We start from the raw sequence: 23,597 nt of genomic DNA, 5'->3' as shown, positions 1-23,597 counted from the left end.
CTGTCTAAAACGGATAACCCTTCTGAAAAAAGAAATCGCTTCCGTATATGTAAGTATATGTACATGCGTATGTGTACTGTTGATATTGCGCAAACATAAATCATCGGTGTCGTATTCCTATACCCCGCCCATTTGGATGAAAAGTAAAATCTATTGTCGACTTGCCCCGTTTGAGTTTCTATCCTTTTGTGGGGCTCAGGAAACATAACTTCCCAGCCCAGGAATAGCCTTGTCAACCTCAGATGTGAATGTGTGTGTATAAACATTATATATATTTATATATATTTAGAGACAGATAGAGAGAGAGAGAGCGCGCACCGTGATATAGGAGTTATGATTATCGAAAAATGTATATAAAAACTATATTATGGTGTATGCTTGCAATCTTAGTGAAAATATCATAATAAACAAAAATAGATAACATTATATCCATTTATCCAACTAGTAGTGATATTTAGAGACGCATATGACCTGAACTAATTTATATTTTGATTAATCAATTTTAAGCCTATGATTAAACGTTTTATATGTATATAATAATTTAATATACCTATTGCCTACTGATATCAGTTATACACTTCTACATAAATGGTAAAACTCCGTAGGTTGTAGTGAATTAAGTGATGTCGTCCATCATAATCATTCAAAAATGTATATAATATTTTGGTTTTAAGATAAAAGATTCTTGTTATAATAATATACAATACAAATCAAAATACCATTTTTAAATGTGCATAATATCAGTAATACCACAGAACAATATTATAGAATTGACACTCGACCAGCTGGTCGGGTTTGTGTATCCCTACGGTATGAAGTATTGGATTGGAAAAATTGTACCGTATCCGTAATCTGATAAGACGTTGGTAACGTGTATCCCTATTTGTTCCGATATTATAATATAAAACGGAAACTATCCATTGACCACGGAGGACGACCTTTTTAATTTATTCAAAGTTTTTTATGGATGGTATTGTCAATTTTAGTATAACGCCATACATTTTGCTATGAAATATGAATTAAATATTCTAATATTGTTATTTGACATTTTTCAAATAATTTATAATATTGATATGAAATATTTAATTTATAAAGTATACCACGCCCCCTGGAGACCGTCTTCAAGGCCACAATCACCCGATTTGGCCATAACACACAGTGTCTAACCCTTGGTAATACTTATAATAGGAAATAATTACCATAAATTAATTTTTTATAAATATTTAATATAAAAAAAACTAGACAAGTAGCGTTGCTGTACGTAGTAGGTGTCGAGTGCATATAGTGTCTTAATTGAGTACCTAGGTTACGGTTGTTAATGGGCGTGTCAAAATGTAATTCAATAATAAATCATTTTATAATATGATAAACGAATCTGAGCGGAGGCTGTTCGTCTATATTTCTATGGATATTGTATAATCTATGTACCTATATTTATATAAGAAACACGGTATGTTGAACTATTTTTTGCCAAAAACAAATCACATATAATATTATACATTAACTATGAGTAAAATTGATCAAATATTTCCTGTGATTTGACAGTACGTCTGGCCATTTAGTAAAAATTTTAACATAAAGTTGATAGTACATTTATAGGTCAGTTTTATTACCATGATATGATGCTAAGAATGGTTTTGTTTACAGTACTTTTGTTGACTACGCGCTTAAGTATTTTTTTCAAACGTTTTTATAAGATATTATTGCATCCATGTGCGACATGCTTACATAGAGTCAAAATAAATGGAAACGGGAAATTTATGATGCTACGTAGGAGAAACTAATTAATTATGTTCTCGAATAACTATAACAGATGTCGGGTTAAGAATGGATATGTTTATATTTTTATAATGACATAGTTTTTACATTTTAATATTATCTTATTATTATCTATCATCTTACAAGCTATCAACTTTCTGTAGAATTTTAGGTTTTTTATGTGATACAAATCTAAACCTAACGTGTTACTATGAATAATATCAATACCTATATGATACAATTTTCTCAATCGAGTGAATCACTGATTTCAAGCCAACATTGTTTTTAATCGAATTAATTAACAGTCATGTGAAATGTTTAACTCGGTTATATTCACCTTATATTCACTTTAAACCACCCACATTCCAATCCTATACTGTACATCAATGACAATTTCCATTGAATAATTATAATTCCTGTGGTGCAAATTCGTAAGCTGGTCTCATTCATTTGGTTATTTTCGAGGCGTCCTATCAAGAAGGGAAATAAGAGAAAATTGAATTATGTTTATTCCGAAATCCGACTTCTTGTTGCCTTTATGACCATGGGGCTGTGTGCTTATGTAGACATAGTTTGCCAAGTAAAGGCCCTTTGTCTCGGTCTCACGAGGTTTATATTATTTTTATTTTTTTTTTGTTCAGGAACCGGATTTACGTTTTTTCCGGGGTTTTTTTGTGAAACCTCATGAGCAAAAAAAAGTTGTATGATCGGAAATTCTAAGTTTTAGTAAAACATTTTAGTACAGTTTTTAGAACATTAATACATTTTATATTTATTTTTGTTTTTTTAAAAGTTTAGTTTTCAAAAATATATTTACGTAATGAAATAAACTATTAAGTATTAACATATTGTATGTAATAATTTTATCAATGATATCCCAATTTTCCCAATTTATCACAATTTATCCTACTGTTCTAGGTAAAATAAACGAGAGAGAGAGAGAGTGAGAAAGATCTTTGAGATTTAAATATAATATTGTATACACAATTATAGAATAATTTAATTATTCAATTTTATAGTTAGTAATTATTTTATTAATAAAAATAAAAATAAATATTTTTTTATCACTAATTAGTAATTACATAATTGCTTAATTTTTGGTTTTGACTAAAATAACATTAATTTAATAACCCTGTTGGTTAATTACATATACTTAACAAAAGTTAAATTAAAATAAAATAGTATATAAATATTATAATTTATGATTATAATAAAAAAAGTTACTTGGGTAATAATCAAGTATTACATTTTAGTAATCAATGACAATCATTTTATTTAATGGTAAATTTAAAAATAAAATAGCTGGTTGATACAGTTTATTGAGGTCAATTTTTGACATTACTTTAGTTGTAAAACTAAATCTTAAATATAAAATGTTTTATGTTTTATAAAAGCTTAATTCTCCAATCCACGCCATTTTCGGTTATTGGTATTAGTTATTACATATTGAGTTTAGATTTATGTGCATTAATAATAGACTAAATAACTACCTATAATATATTAATATATGTAATATTCTGTGTGTAGGTAATTTAAAATAATTTGGTCCATAATTTACTTAGCAATTCCTCTAGAATTACGTAACTTTGTATACATATATAAATATTTGTTTTTTTCAGTACCTAGGTGTATGATAAACATATTATTTTAAACGATTATAAAAATATTATATATTATTACTGTAGGAAGCATGTTGATACCATGTTATCAATTTGAAATATTAACATAGAAATATAATACAATCTACCAATTTAATTTTTAATTAAGTATATACCTATACGCCCTGTAAATTAAATATAAGGTACCAAAAAACGTTTCTAGTAGTCTTAATTAATTAAAGTAATATTAATATAAACATAATAAACACAACTATTACACACACACACTCACGCGTGTATAGGTAATTTTACTTAAATAACTACTCTGAAAATTATTCAACTTGTTAATGAATGTACATTTTGAAGAATTTTACGTATTATGGAAAGACAATTAAAAGATTTAAGACGCCAGACATGAGAAAACTATCCCCGACTGTTAGTTTATCCAAATTGTTTTGGTGTTGATACCTACTATACTACTGTGGGAGATTTAACAGCACCATCAAGATTTTCAATTTAATGGTATATACATAGTAATAACGCAGAATAATTAATTTATACTGTAGTCAAGACCAAAATAATGCCATATCGCATAAGCTCATAAATTAACTATTAGTTGGAGTATAATATAGGTAATTTAAAATATACAATAATATATTATAGAGTATACCTAATCTTGTTTAATTTTAAAGCACAAAAACATATTTTTTTAAATTACTCAACCAGCGTTAAATTTATAATTAATAAATAATAAATTTAAGTTAAAAGTTAAAATAATATATATCACTTAAAAATAATTGTTATATAATAATAAATTGAAATTTTTAAAGTAAAACATTCAGCATTAATAATTTGCATATATTTATTACATTATGTAGCTACAGTAGCACCTGTTAATTAATATTCATATGTTCATTACTCCATACAGTGCGCACAAATTGTAATAAGCTATCAAAAAGTGTATAACCCGTCAACCCCTAAAATATTATAATATATTAGTATAAATAGTAATAAATCTGAGCGAGCGCATCACTAAAACATTATACATTAATTTAATGATAACAATGAAATACATACTATTAATGCCTAGACTAGTTGCATACATATATTTTATTTTATTTTATTTTTCAATAGGTATAACCAATATTTTATATTATTTAATACTAAAAGTTATAATATTAACTATCAAAGTTTATATTTTAGTATTATTTTTGAATTTCGGGAATTTATTTTACAGTTCTGAGAAAATGTATTTCCATTTATAAATTGTTTAGTAGATGATTGATCACATATTGGAGGCCTACATCCATTATCGTTTTTTGTCTGTGACATTTTGACTTTTAGGCATAACATAACATCTTAGTTATAATTTTTCGCAAATGAGGCATAACAACTTTTGATTGTGATTCGTGACATCTGATCTGGTGTCTGACAAGAGAAAGGACAAGAGGGAAGGGGTGAGAGATTTTGCGTACAAGTAGGTACAATAATATACAAATGTCGGTAGTTAGTCAATACTCGATTCACTCACGTGAAACACGGCACATTTATGGAAACTCGTGGTGACATGTTACACAGAATTTAGGTGAATAGGGGGGGGGGGGGATAACTATGATACATACTAATATGATGTATTTCTATCGAAATGACTTTTACAACCTGTCTAACTTTTAGATAACTCTGACATGACAAATAAAGTATAAATTACATGAATAAATATCAATATAATATACTCCGATGGGCGATGACTATAGTGATCCTATATAATAATAATGACAACAGTAGAGATTTCAACGTAATGACAGCTCACAGCTGATACATGTTCACAATGTAGATACATTTTTAGGTTACATACAATAATGTATGATATAGACAAAATACAATTTATAATATAATATGTAATATATTACCAAAGAAATCCAAAGACTGGATATATATATAGGTATATCTTCTATAAAATGTATTAATTCATTTTTAATAGGTACTATTATAAAGATACTATAGTAAAATATTATTCTCAATTTTAATTAAGTGCAGATGTCAACATCAATATTTTATAATGATACAGGTTATTATTTTTTTTGTTTTGGTCATAACACGTAGGTATAGTCTCTAAGTTTGAATATTACATGTATCTCACAAAAAGTAGCAAAAATGAGACGTCTCCGTGTTGTTTATGTCATGGAAGTGATGTTGTACATAATAATTAATAGCTATATTCTAGTTTTGTCAAAGGGATTAATCCGGTGGCGTACACACAAGATAGTGTGGCAGGTGTGAGCGTGTGGCGGTATAGTGCGGTATGTGAATGTTTTAGACTGTTAGCGCGTATAGCCACACGTGCAGAATACGGTGGATGTATACTCGCTGTTCATATGAAAAAGGGATAAGGGTACACCGCGTAGATAAAATATGTATAAGACAGATAATCAAATAATAATACATAAAATTATAAACGATAAGATTGTGGACTGTATTAAAATTATAAAATTAGATCATACAAGATGGCTTACCTGGTCGACCACTCTAACAAAGAATATAATATATATTACCAATAGTAAATAGGTAATATAATATTATTCTGGTACAAAACATTACATAAAACATTATCTTATACATTATAATATATTATGCACCTGACCTGGTCCCGAGGTACTGCCGTCTAACATCAAGTGGTTGAAGTGCCGCTGGATTGTAGGTGTAGGTACTCCGCCGTTGTAGACCGCCACTGTATGCGCCCGTACCAAACGAAAAAATGACGACCGTTCGTCAATAAAGAACGGCACGGAAAACAACTTCGTTAGAACAGAACAATCACAAAGTAGAACGTGTGTCCAAAGAGTTCGCACCGACCGTACATTAACAAAAAATACCGAAAGGCAAACCGTCGGCTAAGACGTAATACCTCGTAAGTATAAAAAAAAAGATATTTTGAGATATATGCCCGGATATATTATGCATCGAAAAAATAAACACATAAATTACTAAAATTAGTGAGAAAACCACGGATATCCTACAAAATCCCAAGGAGAATAAAAATGTTGAAAAATTGTCACGCATATCTAATCTCATTGAGTCCCGTATCAGTTTTAAGGGTTTCCCGAAAAAAAAAACACTTTTTGGAGATACGACGTAACACGTCCACAGCGAGCAGCAGCTGTACTATACTACAACTATTGTACTGTGATACTACCACTGAATGTTCTGTGATACTACTATATTATGGGATATCTGTGATTACGTCTAAACGGTATGTCGCAAATGGCGGCGGAACAACAACAACAAGTTTGTCAATTGTCAATAACACACATGGGCCGGCCGCACGGACTATGATATACCAAGGTATACCTATAAGGTATATCCTAGTCCGTGACCAGCCGGCGAAACATTATCACGATAGCACCGGCGGGGGGAGGGGTGGGCGGCAATTATCGTTAATCAACACCGCGGTCAATGCTACCATATTTTGGATCCCTTGTCACGCGAGTACGCGACGCGATAACACCACCAGTATCAAATAGTATGCGCAAATTCATAAGATATTAAGGTCCATGACTAAATAAATCTATTTAGTCATGTTAAGATCTCAATTTCCATAAACGCTTCGGCAACAGATGTATTTGTTGAACTGACAGGAGAAATAAAGGCAATCGCGTGATATTGACTCGAATGGTACACGACTCAAGACGAATATTTAGCGTTTAAAAATTCAAAAAACCAACAAAGTACAATATATTGGATAATATTGGTTTCGTCGATGGGGATGATCGGATTAGATGGAAATAAAGCACTGACTATAAGGCCGGACATAATATTAAGACCATTAGGTAAATAAGTCCTAAAGCTCTAACAGCATTCAAAATAATAATTATAATGATTTAATTAAATAGTTAAATAGTTAATAAAGGTTTACAAACAATTTTAAATGTTCAATACAAGATAGATACTTATCATCAATACTAAATTAAATATACTGATGATAAATTATTGAAAATATAATACCTACCTGAATAATTTTGTATTTTTATACTTTTTCTTACAGAATATTATGTATTATTATAATTATTTATTGTACACATTAATTTGTATTAATCTCCATTATAATATTGTGTATATTACAAAAAAAAAAACAAATTCGATATTACTGTGGACAAGCTACAGACTTTGTTTTGCAGCCTCCACTCGTTTGATGGCATACTTAAGGTGTTCATGCCGTCTCGTATTTTAAAATAATTATTCTTATCTAGTCACATTTTTTTTTCATGTACCAACTACCAACTTCCCCTTTATATTTTCGACATAGGCACTTGGGTATGAAACTTTGAGTCTGTTGAGAAAAAGTCAAACATTACTTATAACTGCGTCTGCAGCCATAAATAATAATACAAATAATAAAAACCAGAGATGTCAGAGTATAGTAAGTGTCAAATGCACCTTTTCATTGAGTAGGTCACTGTAATGGATGTGTTAAATTTGAATTTAATGATAAATCATTGTACACAAAAAATTATTCTGAGCGAATACCGCCTGACAGACTGCCAGTGTCAGCCTATATTTCTAAGGATATTATATTATTTATACGGATATTAGCCATTAGGTAGGTAGTAATTTATTTGTCTATTGTTAATATGTTAAGTTCACATATTGTATGGCCAAAACAAATCTCATATTATGTTATATAATAGTTATGAAAATAATATATTATTTCATAAAATATTATTGGCTGTATTAGTCTTATAACTTATAAGTCAATACCGACATTCCGAAAAAACGGTGTGAACAGGATTTTTTGAAAATTTCATTGTGTATATGTATTATGTATCATAAATAATGAAATGGCAAAAAATTTCGAGCACCAACAAATAATATTTTTTCAAATACTAAAAATGTCTATATAAAATAAAAATTTGGTTATGTATCTATTATTAATATAAAAATAACTGAGACTGTTTGATAATACATTGTTATTACTTATTAACTTATCCTACGTTTCAATAACCAATGTCATCAAAATTTGAACTTCAATACCAATAGCCCATAAAATATGTACATATATGTGCTTAATGTCGAACTTTTTCAAAATTATAGTAAAAATAAACTTTTAAGGAATTCTGTATTAAATGTTAAAGCTTTTGTACTCCAATAAGTACTCCAATACAAATATAATATCATGACTTCATAAATCTAAAAAAAAAAATCGAAAAACGAAGTAAATATTTCAAATATCTATAAATAGGTAGTACTTTCTATAAATAAATAGTAAAAAATATTTTTAATATTATATAAATTCTAACAAATAAATTAATATTAATATCAATTAATATTTGAAGAACATTTTAATTCCCAACAGGTATATTTCATTTTCGAAAAATAAAATAGAATTGTATAAAAACGGGTTTTATAAAATTAATTCCCGTTTTTCCCTTTTTTTAAAAAAATATTTTGCTTTTATCACTTACAGTAACAACTAAGTTCCATATGCTACCAGCAAATTCACCCTACTCCATAAAGTGTCAGATACCCACATCAATGCAAAATCAATACTTTCATTGATCTTGCCATCTAGGTACTCAAAATCTAAAATATTTATTTGTTATAATGAATACATTAAACCATTCAAAATAGTTAAGTCGTTAATTATAAGAGTTGAAAAAGTAATTTCAGGAAAAAATTATGATTTTCTACAAACAAAGAAAAATTAATGATATGCATTTTTTTTATTCTAATAATATAGATTTTTTTTATTTTAGCGGTCTTTTGTAAGCTACGTATTAAAAAAAAAGCCATCGTTTAAATAATCGTAAAACGACATAGCTAAACTTTTTTCAAAGGTTATTAAAATTCAGGCGAATATTATCCTCTTTTATCTTTTTATTACCTACATAGTCGGTTTAAAGAAGGAATTTTTTAATCAAGAAGATCGTTCCTGCTTAGAGCAAATGGTTAACTAAGCAGGTACTTCAATAATGTTTCTCTTTTACACAAAATGTTGACTAGTAAAATAAAAATGATTTCTATAATTTATAATTAAAAAATGCAAGGAATTTCCCTATGAAAAAATAAATTTTTTCAAAGTTGCAAAAATTAACTATAAAAAGTGGGTAAGTGGATGTCGTACTGCTGTACAGTAGGTTACAAGTAGATCACTGTAATGTATGGTGTTAAATTTGAATTCAATGATAAAATATCATTATATAAGAAAAACGATTCCGAGCGAAAACGGTCAGTCGGCCTACGATATTACCCAGTATATTTGATGATATTATTGTGAATAAAGTAATTTATATATAACCTATTTACGTGGAGCCTTGTTTTAAATTTTGCAAAACCTCGGTAAAATAATCACGTAAGGCGATCATTGACAATTTTTAAGTATATCTAATAACCTAACACTATAATACGTCTATACAGCAGATGTTATCAAACTGTGGTACGCGTACCGCATACGGTACACGGAAGACCATGTGGTGGTACTGAAAATTAATCAAAATACGGATACATTAAAAATTATTTTTGAATGAAATAGGTACTGTTTTAGGTATCATTTTGAATGAATGTTTTTGCTTTAAGTCATTAGGCATTTTCACAGCAAATCGCAGTGCGCAAGTGTGTCTGGTGTGACTATATCATCTGGTTGAAGGCGCATCAGTAAGTTGTCGCCTGTCACCGACGAACATCAAAGGATGATTGGATAATATGATTGTCGGACAAGTCACACTGAGTCAAATATATGATTATACATACTAAATTACTAACTACTGGCTACCTTTATTATGCATGCATAATATATAGTATACTATTAGGTATATATTATAAGCTAATTACAACATCACAACTCCTAATGTCAAATTTAACATTTCTAAAATAATATTATACACCGCTGATGGATTAAAATACTGTAATTTTTGTGACTGGAGTTCGATAATAATTATATTGAACAAAGTTTCTAGAGTTGCTTTTTATGATGATAATTAAACCATCCAACTAATGTAATATTTTTAATATATCCATCAGCATAATATTGTAATTATTATTTGTTTTATTAATATTGTGATTATATGTGTCGGATTTTAAAAATTAGTTTTCAAAAGTCACAATAATATGACGTATTAAGTGGATAAATAGTTTAATTTAAATTCTAGGAAATAACAAGTGTATTTTTACATCATTAATGTACCTATTAATATATAAGTATAATATAGCATTAGATATTTAATTAATTGGTACAACATCAAAGTATAAAATACTCACCTATTACCCAATTATCCTATTGTTCATTGTTCGCTATAACTTTAAATCCAGTAACTAACTCTATTTTAAGTAAATAAAGTTATAATATTCTATTCGTTCAAAATAATTAAGATTAGGTATCAATCTAATAAAGTTGGTTCTTTTAGTAAAAGCTCAATGTGATTGAATTAATTTGAACTATCGAGAATAATTGCGTTATGAGAGGTTAAAACGACTTTTTTTCTAGATATATTATTTAGGTTTTAGTTGCCCTGAAACCAGAGTTGACTGTTACCATAGTACCTTAAAAAATATAAATTAATAGGTTGTTTGGATATAATATTATATTATTATCTAAGTATCTAACACACATTATTGTAAGTTGTAACCATATTTTCGCTGTAGGAATGTGAAAATATAAATACTAAAATATATCTTACAAGTTATTAGGTGTAAAATACCTAGTAGGTATAAATAATTGATAGACAAATAAGTTTTTTTTTAAAAAATAAAAATACAAATACAGAAAATGTTTATATCGGACAAAAGATGATTTTATCAATTGCTACGCTCACTTCACAGCGCAATTTTCACCAAAACGTTTCGAAAATAAGAAAAAAGTATTTCATTGTGCAACGAATACATTTAATACAATTAATGATACATAATATTATACATTTTATACTGTGTTATTCGCTATTCTAAAAATCAAAAATTAGGTGAGTAATATAAAATATTATAATAGTATTATATGGCCTGCAGCGTTCGGCTAACATAGTTTTACGGTTGCAGGTTAATCCTATATATTACTTCGAGGGGAAATTATGTGCTTACTGTTTGTTGCAGTTACGCCAGATCCCGGATTCTGGAAATCATGTAAGATAGACTACTAGCTAGGTACCCGAATATTAAAGAACTGCAGCTCACCAACACCATACCGTTACACATCCAAACTATTTAAGCACTGTATTCAAATTGTACGCAAATATACTACTTATAACTTTACCCCAACAGCGTCTAAACATATTAAAAATAAACGAAATTTGTACATGGCCGTACGCCTGTACAAAACAATGTCGTCGGAATTGTTTGTTTTTGTTCACATGCAACACGCGGCCGCGGAGTATTCTACAATACGTCTGTCACGTATATAATAGTATTATTATAGTGTATCAACAAACGCGTCCGGCTCGTACAAATACAAATTGTGAAAACAACGAACGTGACACATGGGTTTTATAATATGCCGATATCCGTATCGTGTATCGACCCTAAACTATACAGAGTGGAGGTTCTCCAAACATGCTCATCCCCATTTTTTTTTATTTAATAATGAATTTGTTCAAATTCTGACTTTTGGAATTTTTAGATACACATAACGACCATATTTTTAAATTCTTGAGATTTATTGTACCGCGGTGGTGACACAATATACCTACTGCGTTTTTACCTTCTACATTTTCAGCAAAATTATTCACTAAATAATTTATTTACAGTAGAAAAGGGGGATTTGAAAAACAGAAGATTGAGTCTCCACAATAGACACTATCTTTAAGTAATACAAAAACTGTCAAGAGTTTGAAAATACGGTATTTAAGTATATTTGAAAATTCAGAAATTCAGATGTGGAATAACTGCATTATTGAAGAAAAAGGGGGCGAGTATGCTTGGTGAATCACTCTGTATATACATACATTATATTCATACACATATTATATTTTTTCACATACTTACACTTACACACGGGCGTCGTAAACGTTAAAATCCAATTACCTACCGCTGACGAATTTTTCTCGTTACACTAGCCTGGGGGATTTCCGGTGAAAGAATTGAAGGTATATATAAAAGCTATATATAGGTTATACTCGTGAAAAACACAATGAAATGAAAGCGCAAAAACTTTACGACCAATAGTCATATGGGTCGTAAGTCACATTGGGACTTGAAAACTTGTCAGTTTACTACGCGTTCGAGGTTGATGGTGGAAATTAAGTTATTCGTTTATATGGATTCAACTTATGTACTTATAATTATATATACTTATATAGATGTCTTATATTAATATTATTTCGTTCTTTTATTTTTATCTTCAAAGCCACCAGGCAAGAAATATTTTCGCACTGGTGCAATATTAAAACTATGTATCTATACATATTAATAGCAGAGAAAGAGGACTGATGATATTATAATTTAATTTTTTTTATCTGTGATAAAAAAGTTTTGAAACTACGGAATTCTGATTTCTTAAAACTATTCTTATGTATAGAAGATTTATTATAGCTTGGGGGCGATTCACATACTCTACCAATAGGGTAGTAATTATTAAAAATGTCTTCGTATACTTTTATGAAATCCAAATATCGACCAAGTTTGAAATATATTTTACTCTGTAGTAAATGTGTACACCAAATATGTATGTAAGATATGACGTATATTTATTTATAATATAGTTTTATAGACTTTTTGGCTTTGGTTCGTTGGCTGCTATCAGGCACGAATCGTGACTGAGAATAAATAACGGCCGCTGCCACTAGTTCCCGGATGGGTGACCACCCGGGTTCATAGTGCGCAAAAACTTTACCACACATAGACGTGTGATACAATCGTACCAACCGTTCAAACCTTACCGTACCAACCTTACCAACCTTATAGGCTAATGACCTCAGTCGTCATCGTTTTAAACCAATAAATAAAAACAAAAATGCTATAGATTATAATTTTACATAAATATTACATATATGCGTTATATACCTATATACACTATATTATAACCTATATAACCTATATAACCTATATATACCTTTATATACCTATATTGTCAGAGATGATAATTTATAACATAGGCAGGCATCAGTGCCAATAATAATATTATCTATATATTTTTACTTTGTCTAATAAACTAATATGAATTTCCTTTTTTTTTTTAAGTAGATATTAATTGAATACATTTGGGTAACTGACTTTAGACTTTTTTTTCTAATTTATAGGAAATTAGTTTAACCAAAGAAACGAATTATTTTAACCCATATAGGGTGTATATAGGTGTATAAAAAAATTACAACTACATATATAAATTATAAAGATTAATATATTATGTATAATATGATAATATATAGGTAGATAAATAAAAAGATAATAATAACTATATAATGTGTACATAATTTTATCATTTAAAAATTTGTCCTACGTTTCTTATATAGTATACATTTTATGGATGTAGAAACCAATATGAAATATTATTTTTGAAATACGAATTTCCAATTAGCACATTCATAATTTTATTATGTACCTATTTTAAAATATCTAAGCTTAAAACATTATTATTTCAATAATTACATATATTTGTAATATTTCTTCCTCTAGTAGGTATAGTTATCAAAACAAATTTTATTTTTTATTTATTTTGTCATAACAAAGACATTATTCAGCACTCATAACAAACATAAATATAAAAACTCATTCACCGTTTTTGGTAAGACGTCATTGGTTTATTGTGACGTAACTTCATTTCGTACAAATATAATATAATACAAAGATTAAATAATAATAGGTATTTAATATTTATTTTTGAGATTGTGACCTCGATGTTCAGTAGGTACTAAAATTAATTTCAGAATTGACTATTGATGGTTTTTTTAAGGTAGGTATTAAATTATTTAACTTGTGTAATTTCAACTAGGTACCTACTTGTTAAAATAAATTATAAATTAATTTCACTAGTTATAATTGCTTCATTATCGGTGAGGTAACGTTATATCATAGTTATATATATCATTATGCTTTGATATTGGAATAAATTGAACTTGAAGATTCCAAAACTCTTTTATTTTTATTTTTATTCATTCTGTAGTGTAGAAAGTTTTCATATTATAAATAATTATAACACTAAGTATAAATCGATGATAAATAAGATTGACTGTAATTTTATTAGTTATTTATAGTATATGTCTCATAACCAATATAATAATAATTATTAATAATTTTCCTTGTATATGGATCTAAATAGTTTGTTTATGGTTAGGATAGGTTAATGTTAGTTTGATCATATTTATGTGCTTTACCTCGGTTAAGCGATTATCAAAAGTTTGTAAGATATAATATGATCGAGTTAGGTGAGTTATTTAATATGAATACGTATGTCGAAGGGAAAATGTTGTATGGATATGCTTTGTTTCGTTAACTTTATATTTTGACATTCCAATTTGAATACTAATAAGTAGGTAACAACGGTTAGAAGATTTAGATTACTTTGAGGTGGTACGTTCTTTGGTTAGCTGTGATTTATGTGTGAAGTATAAGTTACTTTGTTCGATTATAATTTATATTATGTATATTGGTGTATGTGTTGGTCTGCTGAGTCACCTGTCTGTGTATATTGAATAATATTTTGCAAAGCAATATAGTAGCGATCCTCCATATTATATCCAATTATCCAAATAATAAATACTTTATTATGAATACACATCAATTCAATAAATTTGGTATTATACAACAATCGAAAAACCTATAGGACGTAATTCATTTAATGTTTGAAAGATTTACCTAAATTAACTAAAAATGTTTTTAGGTTGATATTATCATAAAGTGTTAAATCTGAAATCAATTAATGTATTTTGAAATAAAAATAAGATAAGATTATTAATAGATTATGAGTTCCATTTCATTTCTATTAAAATTTAATAAACTCTGTTTCTCATTTATTATTATTTTTTGATATTTTGTGTTAAATATCAATTTACCACAATAATTTTGTACGTATTTACAGTAAAATCTGATAAGATTTTGCAAAGCGATGAGTTATCAAAGATGTGTTTAAAATAATATAGGTATTAGCAACTATAAAGTACCTACATATTATGTCATCACGCAACTATAACTACGATGGAGAACAACGTTGAACGATCATTTTATTTTCACGTATTTGAACATTTTTTAGCCCAAATAGTTTACACGTTTTTCCTAAAATTATTTGTCAAAATATAAGATTTTACCTTTTTTAAAACACCTGGTATATTTTTTTGATAACATACTAACGTTGAATAATTAATTACCAATTAATTTAGTTTATTTAATATTATAAAATGTCTTTTTTGATTTTACATCAAGTGCTTTTTTTAACTATTCAAATGTCTCACAATCCAAACCAAAGTTATAAAATAATGTTTCAGTATACAACAGTATATATTGAATAAAATATGGTCAAAAAATATTTTTCAGTTGCATTAAATATTGATTTGTGAGACTCAAGTCCAAATATCAGATACTTATAACAACTTAGAATTACTTTGAAAATTTCATTGATAGAAATTAGTTGTGTCGTAAATCATGATAATATCATAAACATATAATATTATATTATAATATATTTAGGTACTACGTGTAAATAACATACATTAATTTAATACGATAACTAAACAGTAGTTTTTAGTGTTTATAATCAAACAAATAGTTAATAAGAAGTAACAAATATAATATACATATATTATTTGTTGTTTTAAAATTCCATCCTTTATTAGACTGTAACTTTGAACTTCCAGTGATAATTTCAAATCTTTATTTTTTTCACATCTAACTGATGTTGATCATTTATAAAAAATATATCAAACTCATAGTCTGTTTCCTTTTGAATCACATCTTCTATGCTCAATTCGTCTAATAATTTCGCGCATTGATCAGTTACAGACATAACATCTTGTTCATTTCTTATTGTCAAAGAACAATCATCAGTATTGTATTTCGATTTTTTCTGCAGAATATTTTATATATAAAACAAATTATTTTGTCAATGTTTTAATTTTTTTAATAAATTATAATTTGTACCTTCTGAGTTGTTCCTTTATCGTTATCTAATTTTTATTTCTCCAAAAGAATACTGGGTCCCACACCCCCGCCGACACTCTCTAGTCTATTGTATTAAATTGCAATACCATATATAATATATTAATATTATCAATGTCCTACAGGCATTTGATCAGACATTGCATACAAACCGCCTTTTTAAAATTAAAAATTTCATTCCTCCAGTTTTTTTTATACTCTTTTAAATTTAGATCCTACTTTAATGATTGTAAATTATCTGTCCAATATTGCTTCTGCCTCTCAGCCACTTCTTTAACAGAAGCCAGAGTTTCTCAAGGGCTAATAACAACACTTCTCCTATTCAATATTTGTATAGCTGATCAACCCACTTATCCTTAATATTTTCTTGTGGCTGAGTATGCTGACGATAAAACAATTCTCTCAGTTCATAAAAATCCAATAACCAGATGTAATCACCTTCAATCACATATTTCTCGTATTGAAATTTAGTGTCAAAACTGGAATGTAAAGAATAACGAAAAAAAATCGAGTCATGTATATTTATTTCTCTCAAACACGACCATTTATTTTATTTCTCTCAATACTTCAATTCCAGCATAACAAACTACGAAGTACTCCTCGGTATCCACCTCGATAAAAAACTAAATTATCGTTTTTGAAAACTTCTATTATATTATAGGTACATCTTAAACTCACAATCAAAACTTTCACTTCACACTAAACTAAACATTCACGAAATTTTACTGAATCCAATACAGGGTCCAAATTTAGGAATTTAAAAAATAAATAATAATTAATATGAATAACTCAAACTAGACTTATTGTTGGTTCCATAACAAAGGCCTCTCTCTTATTCGACTCATATAAAACACTTCACACAAGTCTAAAAATAAATACTGCAGTATTAGACATTTCTGTTAGGTCTTACACATGTTACCACAGCACACTCTCTGATCATCAAATATTCAAGAAAAATATGTAACTAAATCAATGCTCCACACCCCTCAAAAGTCACAAAGCTACACTTAATTTTAACCTTACAAAAATACAAACATTGTAGCTATAGATTGTTTAATTCCAATACAAATATTATACAATAAAATTATCGATTGCTTTTAATAGGTGATTTAAAAAATCTTCAATAAATTTCACATGGTAAGTCGGTATACCTAATCTTATTATATTGCATAATACTATATAATATATCCAATTTGTATAAATAATAAGTATTATAGTTTAATTCATAAGTTTTAATAAGTAATTACTATTTACCAAATAATAATCATTTTCCTTCGTTGTAATTGTCTTCTGTGGTCTATCAAGAACAATATCTTGTCTTGCCTCTCTCAATGCATTAATTGGTACTATCTAAAGTAAAATGTAAATAGTATATAAAAATGAAAAAGAAAATACATTTTATAATATCAAATTTAATGAGTATTTGTAAATTGTAATACAACAATTATACTGAGTAATAACTAATAGTTTTTATAATATTTTATAATGTTGTGAATAATTTAAAAATACCTACCTACTTATTAGCTAAAGATACTGTCTTACTTCTTTTGATGATCCATTGAATGTTATGTTAACGATGGTATAAGTTTTGTTTGTTTCCAATGAATTGTGATTCAAATTATCCGTGGTCTCATCATACTTAGTTGATGTTCTAGACGAACTATCTGTATCTGTATTATTATTGTAAGCTAAAGAACACATCAAAGAAAAATATCTACTACCAAAAGTGTTTCTAAATTAAAGATATATACATATGAATTAATATTGTGACCAGAGAAACCTGCCGAATGATTTCATTCAATTACATTTGCATATATGTTATATTTTATGAAAGAATATAGTATGGTATCACGAAAATTCAATTTAACTCACTTTTGTTATGCTTAGAAATATTTAAATTTCTTGGTATCCATACAAGCTGACTATTTAATGGTAAAGAACACCGCTCTGCATTTATCGCCTCAAAGTCTTTCCTAAATATGTATACGTGAAAATGTACGTTAATGAATGTCATAAAATAATGCTGTAAAATGTTGTTGAAAAGTATTTTACCTATTTTAACGCCAGAAATAATTATGATAACTATTATACCTATTCCAACTGCCTTATTAGCTTTAATTTTTGGGTTGTGTTAACATTATTATTCAATATATTATATTATATTAAATATTTACATTAGCGAATGTAGGCCATATGCCTATTTAAACTAAATTAACCTCTTTTATATAATGTCACAGTCATAAGTGCACATATAATATGTATACTTGAGCTTTTAAATGAAATATTATATTATATTATAATATGACGTAATTTAATTTAACTAAAACCATTTAAGTCTTAAAATGCAATTAATAGTATCGTCAGTATATAAGACTGGTCTAAAAAAATCACAGAGTTTCTAACTATCTTTCTAATTTAAACCCCCTTCAGAGCGAAACTGATTTTCACACTACAACATGTCACTGCCACAACAATTTGGCTTTTCTTATTAGTTTTTATTCCTAGTTATAAAACTTGGAGAAATTATCAAACAAACCTATAAATCAAAAAAATATAGTTTACTTAATTAATCAAGTTTTAAAAATGTGTTCCACGGTTTCCCAAAATACGATATTTTTTTACATATACACAAAAAAGTACTGCCCTATAGTACTCTATAGTGTCTATGATTTTCAGCATATACAATGGCCGTGATATCATTTAATGAACGGTTGCATATTATTATAGTCTATCCTTAACATATAGGTATGTCCGTATGTCTGAATAGCGAGTATAATAATTTTATATTATAATAGCACATAAAAGTACGAAATCGTTATGATATGCATATCTACGTAGTTTTTATAAATGCTCTATGACATCAGCTTTAATTAAACTTGAATAAACTAAATTTTGTAAGTGTTTAAAAAAAATATAATTATTATTATTGTTCAAATTGTAACTTTATATAGATACCTGTGTATCATATTGTATTCTATTACCTTTGAGACGAATTGAATCCTTTTTTATTCTCTTTTCGTAATTTCGATTTATTGTAAGACATTTTAATATTTTTTTTTATACAATTTATTACACTGCATATTTTATTTATCCGAAACTATTACCAATGTTGAATTTAATAAACAACAAATTATTATTTGTATACAAGTTGTTACCATAGAAATGCACTTAGGAGCCTTGCATTAAATTTTTACCCTTTTTTACCTAACAAATACATCTTTGACAATGTCCGTAAACAGCTCAAAAAGAGTAAGATTATTTTCAAAATTTTATCGTGTATAGAAAATTCTAATATAAACATTCAGTGAAATTTTCAAGTATCTACAGTCATATTTTTTTTAATTACAACAAAATAAGAAAATCGTTACATAAGATATCGAGTGAATATCAAATGTTGTAAATATATGAATTTCAAACGCTCAAAAAATTTAATTTGACTTTCTTGTAGACATTTTTTTTTTTGATAAAGGTAGACAAACGTATGGATAATCTTTTATTACATTTTCAAATTTTAGATTTAATAAGAAAATTAATAATCAAAATAATTTGTTAATTTTCGTGATTATTCCGTATTTTGTCAATATTTGAACTTTAAATGCTTATAAATAAAAACTGTGACTAAGGATTTTTAATTTTTTTCATCTGTCTTTGAAACAATAACCTAGGAGCCTTCTATTAAATGTTCAAGCTTTTTTACCCAACAGATAAAATTGTATTGATATTTATAGAAAAAAAAACTAAAAAAAATGGAAACTGAAAATGTTCGTAAACAGCTCAAAATAAGTCAAAATATTTGGAAAATGTTATGGTGTATAGAAAATGATAATATAAATATTCGGTCAAAATGTCATGTACCTACGTTCATTTTTTTTAGAGTATCACCAAAAACCAAAATCGATTTTCTCGAAAACAAATTTTGTGTAAAAATTCCCGTTTTTCCTTAATTTTTCTTTTGTTTTTCACGTCGCTTTTGAAAACTACTGGGAAATGTTTTTGACCCCCCCCCCCCCCCCAGGTACCAAATAGATTCACTTTCCTATCAGAAAAGTTACTGTTGAAGAAAATCCAAGCACTTTTACTGTCCTAAGAGGTGATGACAGACACAAAAAAAAATATTAAAAAAACACAAATCATTGTAAAATCAATACATTCATCGCTTCGCTCAGAATCTAATATCAATCGTATATCCAATATAATTTACAATATAATATTGTAATATTATATTTTTTAAAATAAAATTTGTATTTAAAATATTTTTTCATAATGATACGAATAATACAATAATTTAAGATAGTCATATCAGTATGGGTATCACATATTATTATGTGTTTAAAAGTGCTAAATAATAAAACGTCACTAATAATTCGAGTACCTACTTTACATTGTCTATATTAGGTGAACTCAAATGGGTGTGTTAAATATATTTAGTTAAATTAATAAGTGATGAGACATATTTATGGTACACTACTCTAAACTGAAATTTATCCACTGTATAGGTACCTGGTAGAGTACATTGTAAAATGAAGTTCTATTTCACGCACAAAAAAAATATTTTGAGTACTTATAAAAAAAATGAAACTTATCAATTGATAAATAACTACTAATTTGTAATTATACTTATTAAGTACCTTCTGTTGAACTCAATATTGTGAAATAATAGAGCTTAATATGATCTATTAATTTTATGGTTTTCTGTATTTATCGTATATTGTGTACAACTGCTTGAAATATTTCAATGAAGTTCATCGGGTATCAATTAACTTTCAAATCGCATTGGAAATAATTGTAAAGAGAGTAAAAATTGTATGTTCAACGCATCTATATAGTACTTATACATAATATCTAATAAATATCTTATAAAAACAAAATCTATTAATCTTTTAATGAAATATGAATTAAAAGATATCTTGGTCAGTACTCAGTGATTCCTGTATATTGTTTCATTATCATATACTATATTTATGTACTATTATGGATGCTCTCACCTTAAATGCATATAATGCATATAGGTTTACACAGTGACGTGTCTTGATGGGTTTTGTTTTAACCTCCCTTCCCCATATTATTATAAAAATTAAAGAAAAAAAACAATCAATCGATACAATATATATATATATATTAATATATTGAACAATTTGAAATGAAAAATGTAACTATGGTCGGTGACACGGAAACTGGTGTGGTGCGACGTTGTTTGATAACCAATAAGCAGAGATGTGAGGCTGAAAAGTTTCAGAAATTTTCAAGTGAAACTTTTCATGAAATTTGAAAAGTTTCAAGGCTATTGAAATGAAAAGTATTGAAACTTTTCGATACCAAAAATTTAATTTCATGATCGTACACATACACCAATAAATAGGTAATAGATAATAGTTTAAATATCTATGATTGTTATTGTAGTAGGTATTATGGTACCACTGGTATCTGCTGTTAATTGTTATCATGATAATTTTCTACAACTAAATTGTTATCTGCTAGTTGTCATGAACTAAGATATATAGTTTGCTACAACTATGATAGTACGATAAATCTATTATCTAGTAATAATTAGTTTTTATAGTTTGTTTACTGCCTTGTAATATTTAATTTGTTTTCTATGATTTACTGCCTTTGTTATTTATCATGAATTCGAGACAAACCAATTATTATTCATTAAATATATTATTAGGTTTGTTATTATTTTTAGTCTAAATTTGGTTTTAAAAATTAATATAGTTTCTATTGGAAAAGGGATAAATTACTAGTAAAATAAATAAATAATTAAACACTGCTTCAATATAATTATTATTAGTATTCAATGATTACCATTTAAATGAAATTAAGATGGCCAGCAATCAGCATCTAATAGGTAATTACATTAATATACAAATCACTTTTAAATAATTGGACAATATTATTTAGATGTATAAAAAAAAGATATTGAATCATTATACAAAACAAATCAAAGGTATACAAAAGAGTTAAATCAAAAATTTCAAATTTTTTGAAAAGTTTCATGAAAACATGAAAAGTTTCTGAAAAGTTTCAACAAGTCAGTGAAAACATGAAATTTTACATCTCTGCTAATAAGCAGTAGTTAGGTGTAAACATTTTTTTAAACAACCCCTCCCCATCGAAAAAAATTCTTAATACGAAAATTCATATAGTAATTCATACGCACATTTACACTTACATGCTGCAAAGATTGGTCGTTCAGTTGACTCAAAGCATTAATTGTAATTTATTATAACGTTTAACTTATAATATTTTAATATAGGTATAGTATTAGGTACCTATAATACCTAAGAGTTGAAATTATTTAAATGTGTGTATAATACTAATTAGTAAAGTGCCACAAGGTAATGGTGATTTAAGGAGTATCCCTACCTATTAGTATTAATACAATATATATTTATAATTTATATATATTGAACAGAATAAGATATCCTAATTATTAAACAATAATAATATTATAATACACATACTATTATTAAAGGCACGTCAATAAGTATTCATGCTCGGATACTATAAAATAATGTTCTACCGCGGCGGTTCCTCAATGTTGGTTACGTAAACTTATTATCATTTAGATAGTTGGATAGTGTGTATAACATCACCTATATTTACATAAATTAAAGTTGTATTAAAACGTGTTGATCGCTACACACTGCACGGCTCATTATTATTACACGTATAGGTATTAAAGGCATAATTTACTATTATTTAACTATTATAACACAAGGTACCCACGAACAATATACTTTTTGTTATTGCCTATAAAAGTCGCTCCGTTAAATCACCGAAGTCTTACATATGCTCTTAAACGTATCAATGTGTGAAAGTACTTCAAAGTATTCATAATAATATATTATATTATTGAGTGCCCACCACGATGTCGATATTATAAAAACCGTCATCGACTTACAATTATAAGCGTCTGCTGTAACAAAGTTGTAGGAATCTGCTTCGAAATGATCTGAAATCAAACTCAAAAAAATCATTAGCCATTTATAACGGAGCCCACAACAAACGAGGAAGTGCTCAAATGATTTTTTTTTTTATTCGAAACACAATAATCATTTCCTATGAACAACTTACTGTCGCTCGCCCGTCAAATGTGTTAATAAATCAATAATCTTTGTATGAGGTCCTCGCGAAAATGCGTATCTATTAATTATCGGGTGTGCGTACGAA

General features: G+C 27.5%; 2 protein-coding genes across 2 annotated transcripts in view; one reads left to right on the top strand and one right to left on the bottom strand.

The window, feature by feature from the left end:
- LOC132945265 (inositol-trisphosphate 3-kinase A) overlaps positions 1–23,597 on the top strand; it is a 294,710-nt gene that overhangs the window by 25,634 nt on the left and 245,479 nt on the right. The window lies entirely within an intron of this gene.
- On the bottom strand, positions 16,132–19,748 carry LOC132945266 (uncharacterized). The gene is made up of 5 exons (XM_061014959.1): positions 19,406–19,748; positions 18,297–18,397; positions 17,967–18,094; positions 17,679–17,774; positions 16,132–16,332 (listed from the first exon to the last, which is right to left on the bottom strand). The coding sequence occupies exons 1-5, from the start codon at positions 19,465–19,467 to the stop codon at positions 16,132–16,134; spliced, it is 588 nt and encodes a 195-aa protein (XP_060870942.1). The 5' UTR covers positions 19,468–19,748.

The sequence above is a fragment of the Metopolophium dirhodum genome, chromosome 5 (genome assembly GCF_019925205.1).
Source record: "Metopolophium dirhodum isolate CAU chromosome 5, ASM1992520v1, whole genome shotgun sequence".
NCBI classification, from domain to species: domain Eukaryota; kingdom Metazoa; phylum Arthropoda; class Insecta; order Hemiptera; family Aphididae; genus Metopolophium; species Metopolophium dirhodum.
This window is presented reverse-complemented; position numbering and strand designations above follow the sequence as displayed.